This window comes from Hetaerina americana, unplaced genomic scaffold, assembly GCF_022747635.1.
Source record: "Hetaerina americana unplaced genomic scaffold, ioHetAmer1.1.p SCAF_4, whole genome shotgun sequence".
In the NCBI taxonomy this organism is placed as follows: domain Eukaryota; kingdom Metazoa; phylum Arthropoda; class Insecta; order Odonata; family Calopterygidae; genus Hetaerina; species Hetaerina americana.
The window spans coordinates 76662348-76680462 of NW_027286985.1; the positions used below are offsets into that span (position 1 = coordinate 76662348).

The 18115-nt window shown below is 36.0% G+C and overlaps 1 protein-coding gene across 2 annotated transcripts; it reads right to left on the reverse strand.

The window, feature by feature from the left end:
- Positions 1-1297: 1297 nt before the first annotated feature.
- Positions 1298-17354, reverse strand: LOC139692127 (reticulophagy regulator 2-like). Of its 2 annotated transcripts, none has more exons than XM_071590170.1 (6): positions 16664-17354; positions 16418-16576; positions 16236-16341; positions 15553-15742; positions 10305-10472; positions 1298-3347 (listed from the first exon to the last, which is right to left on the reverse strand). In XM_071590170.1, the coding sequence occupies exons 1-6, from the start codon at positions 16858-16860 to the stop codon at positions 2770-2772; spliced, it is 1398 nt and encodes a 465-aa protein (XP_071446271.1). In that variant the 5' UTR covers positions 16861-17354; the 3' UTR covers positions 1298-2769. The 2 variants fall into 2 exon arrangements, with proteins under 2 accessions (XP_071446271.1, XP_071446272.1); XM_071590171.1 differs by having other exon boundaries at positions 10389-10472; positions 16664-17351.
- Positions 17355-18115: the final 761 nt, after the last annotated feature.

Consider the following 18115-nt stretch of genomic DNA (forward strand, 5'->3'; position numbering starts at 1 on the left):
CCACCAATTAGTAATAACAAACCACTTAAAATTCCACAAAGTTTAAGCAATATCAAAGGCCATCTCAATGAACACACACAAGAGTACCTAATACAATAAATTCTTCAGCACGTCTAAAGAAGTATTAAAAACCCCAATTACTGTGAAAATCTTTCACATTATTTAGTGCTTTTCCTTAAGACCTACACTAGACATGTGAAACATTTCTTAGAAAATAAGACATGGGTCATCGGAGTGGGGCTCCTTTAGTAACAAAGAGAGCTATTGAGATTGAAGACTCCAAAAATGTTTAAGACCTCTGATACTGTGAAACTTGAACACTCTAGATAATACGAGAGAAAGACAGTATACAATATATCAAGTACTTGCTCTTTCTTCCCACAAATCTCATAATCAAAAATATCATCCACAAACACCAACTTTTAAAAAAAACCCTTTTTTGTTATTTTTACCTTTTACAAAATTTCTTTCATGTGGTTTGTTTCCTAACTTCCCCTGCTGAAATCGATGGTTAGGAAAATGTGTACATATATGCGCTCAATGTGATTATATAATTATTATTATAACAGCAAATCAATTTAGTAAAAGTAGCCCATCATCAAAAGCCTTTTACACCAATCTCTAAATGGCTTCATTAGCCAAGTGAACAATTATTAGCCACATATGTAATCAAACACATTTAGTATAGAGCAACAATTTAATTGTAGACAAACAAAATGTACTTACCACAAGTAAAAGTTGTGCCTACCTAATGCACATACTTTAGAGCTATTCAAGACTGGGTGAATATTTGCAAGGGATGTATCAAATTGACTCCAACTGACCATAAATTGGTTGAACCAATTCACTTTAGTTCTAATGCTGCCATTACTTGCCCATTGATATCATGACCAAGAGTAACACTGACTTTAGTCAACTATTTAAAATCCAAAGTCATGAAAGGTCCTAGGCAGACCTATTTCAGACATTTATTCCCTTTTTGGCAAATGCTAAAAAACTGTTTCAGTTTAATTAAGATATAACTATGCTTATGAAATCATATGCAATTGAAGGAATATTCATCATATCCTTGTCTGTGCACAATAATGTCTGTTTTTAACTCAATGAGAATACCCAAAATTATGAAAAGTGATAATGGCAATCACAAATGCATATATTAAAATGCTTGCTTTATGAGATCTAATCCCAGAAACCAACTCAAAAAAAAAGCACAATTCCCATGTGCATCATTGCTCACAATGTTTTCCCTGAAATTAGAAACATGAAATAATGTAAAATAATAATTTTGAGATTATACCAACAAATATTACTTTATTTGAGACAAAATAAAATCCATATTGTCTGAAATAGATGAAAAACTCTAATTCACTACATAGAAAAAGTGTTAAGGATAAAACTAAGGTATAGTTCATTCAGGTAGATATGTCAGAAAGCAGCTGCTTCTGATTAGCTATGAGTCACAAGCAAAATACTTCATGAGCAAATGGCTTATCACTTACATTTCCAGATAAATCACAATTGTAAATACATATGTGTTTCAGATATTATGAACTGTTCCTATAATAAAACAGTCATTCAAATAAATGAGGAAAGAAATTGGTGAACTTAAGAAATTAATTTTTTTCAACAGATGAACGATTATATCAGACATAGATCTAAAACCAATTTCATTACGCAAAGAAAATCAAATCCACCTCCAAACACTGAACTGCATAAGTAACATGGTAGTCACAAATGGATGAGCGGCCAGAGAATTAACTCTCGACTATATTTGATAGAGAGCACTCATCAGGCACGTAACATCCCAAATCACAAATAATTTACTGAGTATCCTCAAAAAATTTCAGCTATTAAAGATTATAATTTCATAAAATTACCTTGCTGATCTAGCAATTTTCAAGTCAGGAAAATAAAGTCCCTGAGAAGTGACTAGGATGATCTCCCTATAATGTGATATTGATTGATTGTAAAAATAAATAATTTTAAACTAATATCGTTGATATTCACAAGGTAAGTTATTTAATATGTTAACACAATTTTCTAGTAAATGTGAAAAACATGTTAAATGCTTTGAAGTTTGAAGTAAACGTTATAGATACCTTCAATTTTTAAATAAAATGCAGACCCTTTTTTCACTTACTATCACTGAATATGTAGGATGCTTAGTTAAAGTGTACAACTGTCTGCTAAATGGTTGCAATAATTTGAAACTATTACAATTTGCATATAGTTTACACCTTAAAAGAAAATATAAAACATAAAAACTAAAAATATTTACATTATTGCTGTAAAATTGGAAGCTCTGATTTGGTCTTATTCAGTACAATCACAGTCCTAAAAGCTTTTTCATGGTAAATGACAACCAAAATATATTCAGATAAAACTTGATTAGCTAAAACTTAAAGCTTAAGTACCACATAAAGCTTTAGACTAAGCATTATTTAAGTTAAGCAAATGGAAAAAACCTCCAAGACATTGCCATTCTTTGTCTTAATGTGTGCTGTCAGAGAATGGTATATACCAAATAAAGAATTTGATAAAAACCACAAAAATGGCCAGGTACCACATATCTGAGTAAAATAGTCTTGAGTTGTGCCAAACAAAAAACAAGAATGAACAATTAATTTAAAGCAACTTGGGGATCAATACATAATGGTAATTTACACACAAAAAATAATGGACAAAGGAGAGGTATAATATTAATTTCATTCACGTATATGTACACCTCCTGCAGTCACTACGCAGTCCAAGTACTCATTTTACTTGTCACTATGAAAGATCCTCTTCAGAGATCATTTCAAAGTCTTCGTCACTATCCTCCTCTTCTTTGTGCTGACTACGAACAGGGGGTTGATGGTGCCCTGACGCTCTTTGTACAGGTGGCACCAATGACCCCATTCCCCGAACAACGGATGCTACTGCACCGGAACGTACGAGGATCTCACCAAGCAACTGACTGACCCCACCAGTGACCTCACTTCGAATCCCAACAAGATCGTCCTGAGGGACCCTGTCTAGGGATAGCCCTTGAGAGAACACCTTGAGCTCTTCCTCTTCTGAGCTGCTGTCTCCCCCTTCAAAGTGCATGCTCTCAAATTTCATCCCCTGATCGTCATCTCCATCTCGTTCTTCAAAATCTTGGTCGACACTTCTCCGGGCCTTCTTGCCACTGGAACCCTTTTTCCTCCTGCGGATGTGCTCCGAATTGAGGACGCCATCCACTTCATAGGGTGAGAGCTCAAATTCTTCCGGAGCATCTAAGCTTCCTTCCAGACTCTCTTGGTCATGAGATGGCATCTTCGTGACATCCAAGTCCAAATCCAGGTATGATACATGCGAGGATGAGTCTAAGTAAACAAAAAGATAAAACTGATTTAACATACGAGAATCAAGAAAGGATATAGGTAAAACATTGCCGTAGATACATGTATGTATGTATGTTTCTAGCTCATGAGAAAGACACTATACTGCATCACTTGAGCAACATGAATGAGAAAAAGGGAAGAGAGGAGTGAAAGCCAACTCAAGAATGAAATAAAAGAGTGATAGAGACCAGCTAGAAATTAAAAGGAAAGGTTGGTTTAAGTATTGCGCAGGGTGTAGCATTGTAGAGCATGAGAAGAAAAGGATGTTAGTAAGCTGGAGGTTTTCAAGAATAGCTTTGGATGAAGATGGAGAACGAACTGGACAAAGAAGGGGGACAAAAACAGTTGAATGTTTAACTTTTACACATATTTTACAAGTAAAATATTTTTCAGGCACATCTATAATAACCCTTCCCATGGACTACAACCTTGATGTGGTGAAAGTGCTTATGCATTCTGATGACCCCTAGAGCTGTGCAGGTGGGTACAATGATAATTCCTCTTCGTAGGGTTACTCATGCCAGATAGGTCGACGGTTACCAGCCAGACAAAAGACAGTCTACATAGTGTCTGCTACTCAGTGAGGCGACTGCAAAGACGTCTGACCCCAGTGGTGGAGCCATTAAGTGATAGTGTCACGTTAAAAACAGTATTGAGGCAGGCAATGGGAAACCCCCTCAATTATCATTCCCAAGAATATAATGATGGACGATATAGAGAATATCAGTCCAGGCAATTACAGGACTCAGTCCAGTTGGCCATGTGCCATGCCTGGCAGCGGGAGAGGCAAGGCCTCCACGGTCGTCATCTCTCGAAACCCTTGCAAAGGAAAACCGACAGCACCAGGACATAAGGTGCAGAAGAAGAAAACCACATTAGTTAGAATAGGAACTTGGAATGTTAGGACCATGCCGAAGACTGGAAAATTAGAAAATGCTAAGCGAGAGATGGAAAGAAGAAATACAGATAATTTAGGTTTATGCGAGGTGAGATGGAAGGATAGCGGGGATTACTGGAGTATTAAGTTATAGAATAAAATACAGCAGCGTGGATGAGAGGCAACATGGGATTGCCATAATATTGAATGAAGTGATAGGAAGAAGCATAGTAAACATAGAACAAGCAACAGATAGAATATTACTCCAAGAGATAAAAGCAGAACTGACAAACTTGGTCATTATTCAGGTATGCATACCACTGAGATATCATAACGAGGAAGATGTCGATAGGTGGATCAGTTAAAAGACATAATGGCATATGTTCCTGCAGGGAAACATTTGATATTGATGGGAAATTGAAATATAATGGTAGGTGAAGGAAGAGATGGTGATGAGGTGGGAGACTACAGTTTAGGTAAGAGAAATGACCAAAGGAGAAAGTAATTGAGTTCTGTAGGAGACAGGGGTTTGTCATCACCAACACTTAGTTTAGGCACCACAAAAGGCATAGGTATACGGAAAATTCCAGGCGACTCAGAAAGGTATCAGTTAGATTATATTATGGTTAAGCACAGGTTAGGAACAATGTCATCAATTTGCACAGCTTCCAGGGAGCAGATACGGAATCTGACCACAATTTAGTTGTCATGAAGCGTAGCGTTCATTTCAAAAAGATAAGGCAAGGGTGGCAGGTAAGGAAATGGAATGTAGAAGCATTAAATGGATTGACAAGGAAGGATTATCAGCAGGCTGTAGAGAAAATTATGGATGACAGTAACTAGCAGAATACTAATGAGAAAAAAATGGGAATACATCAAAACAGAAATATATCAAAAGTTGCAAAAGAAACTATAGGCACCGTAAATGGGAAAAGGAAACCATGAATCACAGATGAGATGATTAGAAAGATAGAAGAGAGAAGAAAATGGAAGAATGCAAACACAGAGCTCCGCAAAAGGAAGTACAAAGAGTTAAATAATAAATTAAGACAGGCAAAAAATAAAGCAAAAGAAGCATGGTGGAAGACGCAGTGCAAGGATATGGAAAGTCTGCAGAGGAAGGGTGAAATCGGTGCGCTGTACAGCAAGGTTAAATCGCTAGAGGGAAATAAGAAGGGAAGATCTATGCTAACAGTTAGAGAAAAGGTGGGTAAGATAATAGCTGACACACAAAAGATTTAAGAAAGATGGAAGGAAAATATAGAAGCGCTGTATGGTAAAGACCTTAGGCAAACAAGGTTAGACATAGAAAAGGAACATAATGTAGATGAAGACAGCTTAGGTCCAGACATACTCGACAATGAGATAGGGCATTACGGGAGATGAAACTAAATGAGGCTGTGGGGGTAGATCACATTCCTGTGGAACTACTGAAATGTTTAGGAAAATGTGGAAGAGGCCATATGGACTGATTCATAGTATCTATGAGGAAGTAATCTGGCCGGAAGACTTTGTGAGATCAGTGTTAGTTCCAATTCCGAAAAATGTTAAGGATAGGAACACAGCTAAAGTTGTTCTTTGGATCATCAACGAAAAGATAGAGTATGGCAAATGACTACTTAGGGGATGATCAGTTTGGGTTTAGGAAGGGGAGAGGTACGCATGATGCCATTGCAGTTATGAGATTATTAATCGAGAGGAATAAAGCATACAATTAGGACGTATTTGCCTGTTTCGTAGCTTTCAAAAAAGCGTTTGATGGAGTGAATTGGGAAAAACTAATGAGTATATTGAAGAAAATAGGAATAGATAAGAGGGACAAGAGGCTAATGCACAACCTGTACATGTCTCAGACTGCACAAGTGCGAGTGGGGAACAGGCAGTCCGGATGGGCGGTGTTAGGGAGAGGGGTAAGGCAGGGTTGCCCATAATCACCATTGCTGTTCAACGTATAAGTAGAGGAAATGATTAAAGAGGCATGGGAAGAACTCGAGGTAGGAATGAAAGTGGGCGGTGAATTCGTAAAATCAGTTAGGTTTGCTGATGACCAAGCTTTAGTTTGTCAGTCAGCCAAGGGGCTGCAAGCATTGCTGAGTGAATTGGAAATTCAGTGCGACAGCAATGGGATGAGAATCAATATTAAGAAAACAAAGGTTATGCGATTTTCTAGAAAGAAAAAGGCCAAGCTTAACATTAAAATAGGAGGGCAAAAACTAGAGCAGGTAGAGCAGTTTACGTATCTCGGTAGTGTTTTGGACCAACACGGTCAAAGTAGTAGGGACGTAAGGAGAAGAATTGCGCTAGGCAAAGAGGCTTTCACAAGGAGGAGGGAGTTGATGACGGGGACTCTGAGTAAGGATGTTAAGAAAAGACTCGTAAAAACTTTGATATGGAGCGTAGCTATGTACGGCGCGGAAACGTGGTCATTGAAGCAGGAGGATAGACGTAGACTGGAGGCTTTTGAAATGTGGGTGTGGAGAAGAATGGAGAAGGTGAAATGGACAGAGAAGAAAACAAATGAGGAAGTACTTGGTATGGTGGGCGAAGAGAGGGGTTTGTTGGGAGCAATCCTATGGAGGCAGGAAAAGTGGATGAAGGGGGTGTTGACCGGCAGTGGGATGTTGACAACTGTACTAGAGGGGAAGAATGTTAGGCAAACGAGGAAAGGGCAGGAATAGGAAAGGGATGTTGGACGGGATGAAGGGAGGAAGGAAGTACGCACAGATGAAGATGGACTTGATGTAGAGTAGGTTGCTGGATGGTTTTTGTTAGGAGTCGCAAAATTTTTATTTTGTAGTTGTGTCCATCCAAAACCTTCCTTAACCAGTAGATTACTTAATAATTAATCTACTAAGAGCCTGATGAACAATCCTAGAGGTGAGAAACATTTAGGGTTCCATGGGAAAGTATCTGTTTTTGCATACCCAATGAATCCTATACACAGTAAATGTAGGGTTTGGGAGAATTTGCACACAGGATATACACACTATTTCCCCACAATAATGAAAGTTTTCAAAAAGTTGACTTACAATGTTGTTGTCTGCACCAAAACTGACTTTAATGAATTTCACAATTATGATTAGAAGGCATCAGAGTGCTGTACGTTGAAGCATCAAAAAGATAGTAAATTAGGATATCTTCATACAAAAAATTCAATTTGTAAAGGAAACATAAAAAACAATTTGCTGACCAACGAGTGGCTAACCATTTTTTAGAGAGACAATGCAAACAGTAATCTCCAGTAAAAAATTAGATTACGTAGCGCATCTACAGCATAATGCAAAGCAATAATATCCTAATTATGAACTTGAATGTAGTATGGATATTAGAAGGTTTTATCTTTAAGTATGTGTAAAATGACAAAACCTTTTATCAGGAATGATGATATTGCTAAATACGACATTATGAAATGTAAACTCTTACACCATATCAAAAATTCAGATTTCTATAAAAAGAATTTTACTTCAAAACTAAAAGAAACACTTTTCACCCCTACCTGGCACAACACTAAATCCCTTAACAATACATAATAAACCAAAATACACATGCATGCCATCCACACACTGCCTGAAATTTTCATGCATCATACATCATTTACAAGTCATCATACATCGTTTACAATGGATTTCAAACATAAATTATTATGCTTTTCCACAGAAAAATGTACGTTACCATGTAACATTATGGTAAGGCACACCACCATATGGTACCAATTTACCATTTTAATAGTATTAATCTTAGGAAAATCACTATCGCTTAATAAAGATGGACATTCAAAGCTTCCTTGTAGTTATGCCCAGAGCAATAATTAATTCCTCTGAATTTTTTAAAAGAGACATGATAACATAATACTCCAAAAATAGATGCATTGTACGAAATCCAAATGTAAAAACCATACCGGAGGATTGGTTGTTCTAAGCTTTCTTTGAGGGATCAATTTTACCTTTTCACAATTATTACACACAATCCTGTGAACACATGACATATTCTCAAATCTGATTTTAGTTTTTTTAATTCAAAAGAATAATTATCTTTTATAATTTACACTTTTGGGGATATTACTTTGGAGACTTATGAAATTTAAATAAATGTCCTAACACAAAATGTCTAATTGCTGCAGAGAATTACCTGGTTAAAATAATTGAGATATTGGATGGAGAACATATATAACATATACGCAATAAAAATATGAGTATTCTTAATTTGTGGTTTTCATTATGTCTCATACCAAAAATCAATTGAAATTAAATATCCTCTTGGATGAGGAGGCTGAAAATCTAAAAGAGATATCAAGTGACATGACTAATTAGCCCTTCATCACAGAGTTTGGCATAAATAATCTGAAATGTTGCCAATTATGGAGATAAAAGCATCAAATATACTCTACAATAAACATCAAATAATTTTGCTTGGACAAAGCTCTAAAATTTTCCTTTGAAACAAGCCGGTTACTAACTTGTAAACAGCATCATCAAGGAAACAATGACATCCTGCAATCATAAGGATTTATTACTTAACCTGTTAATAGGAATTTATTTAATTTGTTATCATTTCTTCCCATGTTACCAACAAATCACTAAATTTGAAATAACAGTTTCGAGTAGCCACTGCTTGGTTAGGAAATTGCTACACCCAATTGGATTACCAACTAGAAAGCAGTGTGTGGGAATGTGTTTGAGAATATGACTGAAATGCAATAATCTATAGATAGGAGATGCAGGCCAATACAAAAGCAAATGGAAGGCGAAAAGATGATCATTTAGACCCAGTCCTGGGGAAAATACTGACAAGAAGAACAGATAACAAGAGAAATTTAGAGGAGGAAATGGCACTATCAAGCACTACACAGAAAAGAAGAACCAGTATACTTTAAGGCGCAATCAATTAGTTATGAACATCATAGAAAATACAGCAGGAAGACTGTATTCATGAGGATTCTATGGGATAAATTGTCCAAAAAAGCAGAATGTGAGATGGAACAGGAAGAGAAAATCTGCATTGAATAGGGAAGACTGTTAGACAAAAATCAACAACTTTCAGGTGTGAAATGCTGATAAAAGAAACTTTTCGACCAATCTTTGAAGACAAAAAGCCACTTTTTTCGAAAATAATATAGACTATTAAGTCCTGTTACAGAACAAAAGACCTTACATAATTGTAATTGGATAAACAATTACGATGCAACTTAATAACTGATTAACTACTGTGTTTAGTAATATGCTTTATTGAATAATAGATAAAATCTAGCTGCAAACTCAGAGCATTAAGATATTTTGAAGTATTTTCATTAATTCATGATAAAATTTGTGTTTTCAAAATTTCAGGATTTTAAGCTGGACAGATACTACTCTGTCCAATAAATATGCAAACTGAGGCCATAAAAACTTTATTTTGCAAAATTTAGTCTATATTCATATTGTCCCTTTCAAAGTACTCTCCATTTGTTTTTATGCTCTTATTCCATCTTCTTTTCCCCTGTTTAAAGCATTTTTGGATGCCCTCGGCAGTTAGGCTTTTTAGTTTTCTCATCTTTTCTTGCTTTATTGTGTCAAATCAGAAAACATCATAGATCTTACCTTCCAAGGAGAAGGATTTTCAATTTTCTTTTCCATATTTAACAAGGATGATGGAGCATATGTAGTAGCTACTAAACTCAAAATGACATCAGTACCTGCCTCCAGCTACAGACTGTTAATACCATTTAATAAGTATCATCCTCCACCCTTGACAAAGCATTGCCAAAAACATGTTCTTACTATATGAACACTTCCTGGTGGCCCATATCATCAAAAAATAATATTTTTGTGGTTTTTACAGGCTTGTAAACCTCTCATCCAGGACTGAAGTGAATAAAACTATTGAATCTTACTGTGATATATTTACAAACACAATAACCTGGTGATACCACATCCCCAGTATTGGCCTCCTTCCTCAATGGAATATTACTAGACAATATTTGTGATAACTAGCTACAATATGAAGCTGAGGAAGTGTTCCTCGTGAGCAGCAAAGCCAGCACTTGAGCATGTTGAAGCAATAGCTCAATATAAATCTCAGTGTACCTCCACCATTTGTGTGATTGATGTCATTTTCTGGTATTAGAGAATCCAATCCCTCATCCACACCTCCCTCAGCACTTGACTCACTTATGTCAGTTGCCTGGCTCAAAACAGCAAGGGTTTCCTTGTTGCTCTCTGGAAGATATTCATCCACCTCAGAATCATGTTCCCCTAAAAGATTATAAATTCCATAAATTATCACATCATAATATATTAAAACCAATCAATCATTGAATTTAAGAACAATGTAGAATCCACATAATGTGGACGTGGTTTGTGTCTAACATTTATATGAACTTCTAATACTGCAGAAGAAAAAAATTGAATTATCAACATAGATAAAATCGGAATCATATTATTTATAATTTTAGACATTACAATATAAAAAATAAAAACAAAAAATTACTATAAATATGTGAAATTATCATACACACGCAGATGAAAGAGACAAACAAATGTTGATTTCGTGTTTCCATAATCGGAAGATACCCTAAACTTTTGAATTGCCCATTATTTACCATTCTAACAGAAAATTAAATACTCCTGATATATTTAGTCAAGCTTTCTTTGAAGAGTTCTCAGCTTTAGACAATAGGCAAAAAGCCATGGTTCTTGGGAAAGGGGATGAATATATGCAGTGCAAAATAGGAAGAAAGAGTCAAAAAAATACCGGACATTTTATTCCATTTGCAATATTATAAATGCACATTAGTTTTCTCTCTTTAGCAACACAGAGTTCGTAGACAATGAATTCTGTTTTGGGTATAACACAAACGTAATAACTGACTAATTCACAATGATTGAAAATTTATCTTGATTTTATATTATCTGTTTTGATGGTTACGATGGGTTAAAAACGACATGATCCTTTTTCAGTACCCATCTTAAAGCACAAGTCACATAATCAATGTACAAGAATAAACTCAAGATATGGATTGTATAGATTAGGAAATATAAGTACGAATATATTGTATATTTAATATAAAATATTCACAGGTGACTGGAATACCAGTACCTTGCATTTATATATTTAATGTCATCTTACATGCAAAGGGTACAGTACAAGTACAAGTCCAACCACAATTACCATTGTCACTAAACAAGGACCTGCAACGACCTGCACCAACCATTTGTCAGGACACACAACACTGCTCATGGGCCCAACGCAATGGGCTTAAGGTTATTCAATAAACTTCCCCATGAAATCAAATATTTAACAAAAGTACCTGTTTTCAAGAAAAAGCTGCTTAACCTTTTAAAAAATAATATGTTCTATTCTGTAAATAAATACCTGGAATTGTCGCTATGCATCAATTCTGGCTTAACCAATTAATATGTAATTATACTAGTGTATTGGTATGTGTGTGAGTGTGTGTGTGTGTGTGTATGTATATACATATATATATACATACATATATATATATATATACAATACATATATATATATATATATATATATATATATATATATATATATATATATATATATATATATATATACATACATACATACATATATATATATACATACATATATATATATATATACATACATATATATATATATATACATACATATATATATATATATATACATATATATATATACATACACATATTTTCTTGATATTTCGACGGAAACAATCCGTCTTCCTCTGAAGATATAGAAGTAATGACTGCTGGAATTGTTGAGGTGAGGGGTGCCTGGGAAGTAGGTAGTACTACCTACTAATAAGCAGCAATACCTTCATTACAGCAGTTGTCACCCCTCCCATACCAAGCGCTCCCTCCCTTACTCTCTTTCTATCCGCGGTCACCGCATTGGCAACCATCCCGAATCCCTTAACAAATACCTTAACAACCTTCACCACTCCCTCCTCCAACGAGGATACCCTGATTGCCTCCTCCATAAAAAAATACTTAAACATTCCTACACCCCCAAGCCTGCCTCAACCACAGACTCCCAGCCTCTCTCAATCTGTACTACCTACTTCCCAGGCATTCAGTCTCTCAAATTCATCCTCAAAGACCTATTCCCCATCCTCAAAAATCACAACACTTCCTCCAACCTTCTCCCCAATTGCCCCTCTGTCACCTTCAAACGTCCCGCCAACCTAGCAGATATCCTCAAATCCACCAGGCCGCTCTCAAAATCCCCTCACACCCCCAGAGCCATACCCACTCCATGTCATCGAGCAAGAAACTCTTGAAATGGCATTCATTTACATCTGTATGGCCTATCAGCATCCGGGCCTCCATGTCGTTCACTGATGGGAGTGGCCTAAAATTGTTACTTTGTGGAAGCAAAGCATATCGGGGGGTGGACACTGTGTTTTTCCGAATGAGTTTTGGTGTACGTGGCCTTTGTTTTGACTTACGTGGTCTTTATCAATACTTTGTGGGTTGAAACATGAGTCTCGTATGTTGCAATAGTTGCGGTGAGCATGTTGTTCTATTTTCGGATCTTGTGTCAATTCCACCCCTTCCCTCTCCCCAACCATTCCTTTCACCCCTCCTTCGCCTCCCGTTCTCCCCTTCCCCTGGCCCCTATATCTGACATGTCCTATATTTGTGTATGTATGAATATGCAACATATCTCCGGACAAATAAATGTATTATTATAATTATTATCAGTATGCTATTAGGCCTACAGAATGAACTAATATAAGTACAAATTTCCATCCATAGTACACAAGCCACTAAATTACTTCCTTATATCCTTTCATGCTGACAATGGGTACCATTTATTTATTGAAAAAACTTGAAATCAATTCCTATTCGAGTTGAATTATTTTTACAGTTTGAAATTTCTCTAATTTGTATGCAAGCAAGCTGATGATCTCATTGAAACTACTGTTGCAGCATTCCTTACAGTTTCTAATGCTAATTAAAACTTGGCTTTAATTATTTGCCGAAGATAACAAGGAGCCATTAATATGCAATATAACAGTCAAACATTGCAATTTTACTTGAATGAAATGAGATCATCCGACCAAGAAATATTTTTGGCTACAGTATACCATTAAACATCCATGTAGACACTTCTGAGAAAGCTGATATGGGCTTGATGGTCACATGAGGTAAATGGAAAGACAAGGGTGTAAATTATAATGTGGTCGTAAAGAAGCAAAGTAATGAATGTGGACCATGGCAATAGTTTCCACTCAAAAGAGAATGAAGTGTAGGAAGAGCATAGTACACCCTCAAACTGAGTCGCCAATCAGTTCTCTGAAGAAAAGATAAGAAGTCATTGTCCCTTGGATTTGGGATCTTATACTTGCACAGGGTACATGGTGTCTAGCTGGATTTCTCGCTGTGACCAATGTGGTATTAATAAGCTATGAAAATAATTTGCTGCAGAACTCTGAATACAAGACCTCTTGTCTGAGCAAATACTGAAATGTTTATGGTCAGACGGATAACATAGGGAAGGGACAAAATTTTGCTGTTTGACTTTGTCCCATAAAGTTTATCTGTTGTCATTATCAAGTGACACTTCATGACCATTGAAGATTAATCATTTGGATTTGAGCACTCATGAAAGTTGGCTTTCAATCAAGAAAACAACTTTAAAACCTTAAAGTTTTTATGAAAGACATATTTACATCTAGAGGAGAACTTGACATTTTGAGGGTCTGATGACTTACGTCAGAAATCATAAAACGTGTGGCCATTTTGGACAGATACAAGAATTTCTCAGATAGATTGCGGAAGACAATTTCGAAGAAAAAATGTGAACAAAAATGAAACGCTGGGCAAAATTGAAGGAGTAGTCTCATCTACCCTGAATAAGTGGATCCCACATGTTTTGGGGGTTAGCTCACAGTGAGCACTGCCCTAATTTATGTCCCATAATTAAAAGTAACTTTGCTTTGAGTGTTGCCATAGAATTGTCGGAAATACAATGTTATTTTTGTCAAATTATGTATATCCATTATTTTCACATAATTATGAGTATGATGTTCATTGGTACCTAAAATACATGCTTGATACATGTATGGAACAGGTCACATCGATTGTAAATATTCCAGACAAACACAATACAATTGAATAGTTTGAATACAAATGATAGTTACAAACAACAAAGAAAACAGGAGCAGTTAAGTCGTACATAAGAATAAAATTATTTATTGACAGAAAGAGACCTGAATTCATCCACAGTAGAGAACTAATGCTAGCACAGGAACAGTTTAGACTTGAATGACATTTTTTTTTTATTTCCCTTACATTTCTAGGTAATGCATTCAGGAATTCCACAATAGCATAATTTGGAGTCTTAGCAAACATAGCAGAGTTGTGGGCAGTTATCCTCAGGTCATTAAAACCTCTTGTGCTATGCCTATGAACATCAGCATTGGTAATCAAATTGACATGGCTTTGTTTCACTATACAATATTAATAGCATGGAAAATATACGAATGGGGAATAGTTACAGTTTTTAAAGTAAGGTCTACAACTAATAGCCCTTGGAATATTAACTTGGATTCTTACCTCTCATTTGCGCAACCTAAAGAAGTGCATGGAATGATATGAGTGCCCCCACATGGCAATTCCATATTTCAGTGTACTATGATTGGATACAAGATGAACTGAGAGAGCCATATCATCGTTGGCCAGGGTCAGAATATCCTATGGTAACTTTAAAGCTTAATTCATCAACAGGAGTTTGTCTGACCTCTGATGGTAATGCTTAAAGTTAAAGTACTTTGACCAACCCTTTAGTAAATTGCCATGGATAGAAATTATTTGGAAAAAATCTGATTCTTTTCATTTTCATGAATCAACTCTAGTCTAGTCATTTATATCTAGCATAATAAGTCTCCAACATTAACCGTTTATAAGGAAAGTTTTAGTCCTACTCATATTATCACAGGATAAACTCATAAATATTGTTTATCGTTAATTTTATATTACCTAACTAGGACTTAAGTATAAAATGGGCACAAATCACTCATCAAGACATCTACAGTATTACCACTGTCATCATGTTTATGCCAAGAGTCATTTACCGCACAATACTTTCACATAATTCTCCCCGAATATTTTATTTTCTTGTCTGGTGCATCGTATAACAATATATACATCACAAAGTTCGATTTTGAAAAAATACTTAATCAATCAAGATTGAGCAAACACATAAATGACTCACGGAGAATGGAGTGAAATCAGAATAACATTTAAACATTACTTCGAAAATGTATCAGCCACTGCGATATGAAACTTAAAATTAGCATTAAAATATCGAACCCACCTGTGGTTGGAGGAATCAAAAGCTGACGAAAAGTAGAGATTCGATGAACGACAGATGACGGAAGGACATGAATCACAAGTCCTGGACCAATAAGCACAGTCATAGAAGCAATATAAGCCATTAATAAACCAGGTACTGCTTGGCCCAAAGCTGCGAGGCACACGAAGAAGACAATCATCCACACACAAAACTGAAATAATAATTATAAGGTAAGTATGACCGACAAACAGGAAAACTTCTTCAGGTTAAGTTATCTCTTGAATTTTTTTTTGACGAGTTATATGTCACAGATTTTAGCTACTGGTGCAGCAGAACCTTTAAACGCCCAGTATTTTATTCATTAGTTTACGATAATACACTAGACAATATGTTTTACATACAGTGGTAAAGAATGATCGAATTTATGGATACCACGGAATCGTAATTAATACGTATTAAATGGATCATACAAATTTAAAATTCATCCCCAGCCCAAAATTTAGGTTAGTTTAGTACGTTCTTTCATTACTAACCAGTACAGTGATTAGTCACAATATTGCAAGGAACAAGGCTGTCGCGACACTTTTAATAGCAATTTATTATAAACATGATACCCTTTAAGGTATTCGTAAATATCGCATTTTTTAATTAACATATAAAAATGAAATTATATTACGAAATTACAAAACAAGGATAACTCGTACCAAACCAGGATACTCCTGGCGAAAATTCACCATCCAACAGCAACATTTGGTAATACATCCACGTATTTGTACATAATATCGACCGCATTCATTCACAGCTGGGGCGCTGAAAGAATAGCACATATAAAATTAGCTTCAAGCCGGATATAAAAACTCTGACACAACATAAACTTGATACATGCCTGCAATTTTGATTACACCAATCTCCTATAAGGGCAAATTTGGTCCAACGCGTTTTCATGTACGGAAATATTTGCTCATTCCAAAAATTATAGAACAAGATTAGCCACAATATTAGAGTTATTATAAAATAAAATTTTCGTTCCAAGGTAAATATGATCCTGAAACCAAATGAAAATGTCAAAACTAGCCATTTTGGGGTGAAATTACGCATTTGTCAAGATAATTAAAATTAGGCCATGACTTACCAAAAGAAAAGGTTAACAGATAAGACACATGCTGCACTTACAACAGGATTCTCCCATACAACAACATTTTCGATTAGAATAGCATATTGGTCAAAACGATTTGCAGCCCTGTCCGTACTTTTCAACGATGACTGTTCATCTCCTTGATTTTTCTTCCATGGCCACAATCGCCACAAACAAGTTCTCCAGGTGGACATATTTATGCGATTTAGACCACTCAAATGTATTATTTGTGTATGCTCCGCTGTCTCTAGCGGGGGACTAGGAGAACACTGTGTCAATACAACAATAACAGCTGATGATTGCACTCCATAAGACAGCAATACCCACAAAAATTCAAGTTGCTATGAACAGAATAATACGTATGTTACTTTCACTATGTCCTTCACATTTCACGCGTTTACATATCGATAAACAGATGATTCGAAAACCTGACAACAGATTTGCGCATTGAATTACGAAACGTGCTGCTACTAGCGGGAGTGCCTACGACGAACTTCGGTGAAACTTATGATCACAAGATCGGCCTACCCTACGTTCCACGGCGTACGATGCATGCGCAACGTATTTACGCTTTGGAGGATCAGTTCTGCGCATTCGATTGGGAGATCACACAATGCGTTCTGTAACTAAATGTAACATCTCTAAATTTCGCTCAAAGGAAGACCATTAGATGTGATTGATTCTGTCACTCAAGTCATTCGACGTAATAAGAAATTAGTATCAATGGCATGACTGTTGAGGGAGGAGAAAATGTTTCTGCGAAGTTACCCAAAATAACTCGAGTGAATGACCTAAAATTTTGGCGAATTTACAAAATTTTCCTTGCGAAATTACGACTATTAAACGGAACAACGTGCGTCTCAAGCAAAAATAGCGTCCATTGAAGAGCGATTTCTCTGTCGTATTTCCCGAGTTTGGTTCGGGGTTTCGTTTATGCAGTCAGATATATTTTGATGTTCTAATATGGGAAACTAAAACTTGACAGCTACGCATGCTGTGTTTTAACTGTTCGCATAATTTACTCGAGCATTTATTTAATAGTATGTCCTTTTGTGATGCTATAAGAAAACGGAATCGCGCATAAGTAAATAGACATAATGTGGCCATTATTTGGTCGGGGGCAAAATGCAGATTCATTCCCTGGTACAATTCTCGACGTAATGAAATCTTTCCTCGCCTAATGTTCTTCGAAGGAGTATTGTACACATTTATTGGAAGAAAGTTCTGAAAAACGTCTCGTTATTCACAATAACGCATATGATCAAACAATGGATTTTGGAGAAAATAATTTTAGAGGAATGGCAATTGTTTTTTTATGTGTTAAATCTTTTTTTACTAAATGCCCAGATCAGGCCGATGTCAGTGATGGACCCCTTTTTGGCCTTATTCTGGCCATCTTTGAGAGGGTTTCCCAACTAAAGATGCCGACAGAACTCCGGATTCCTTCAG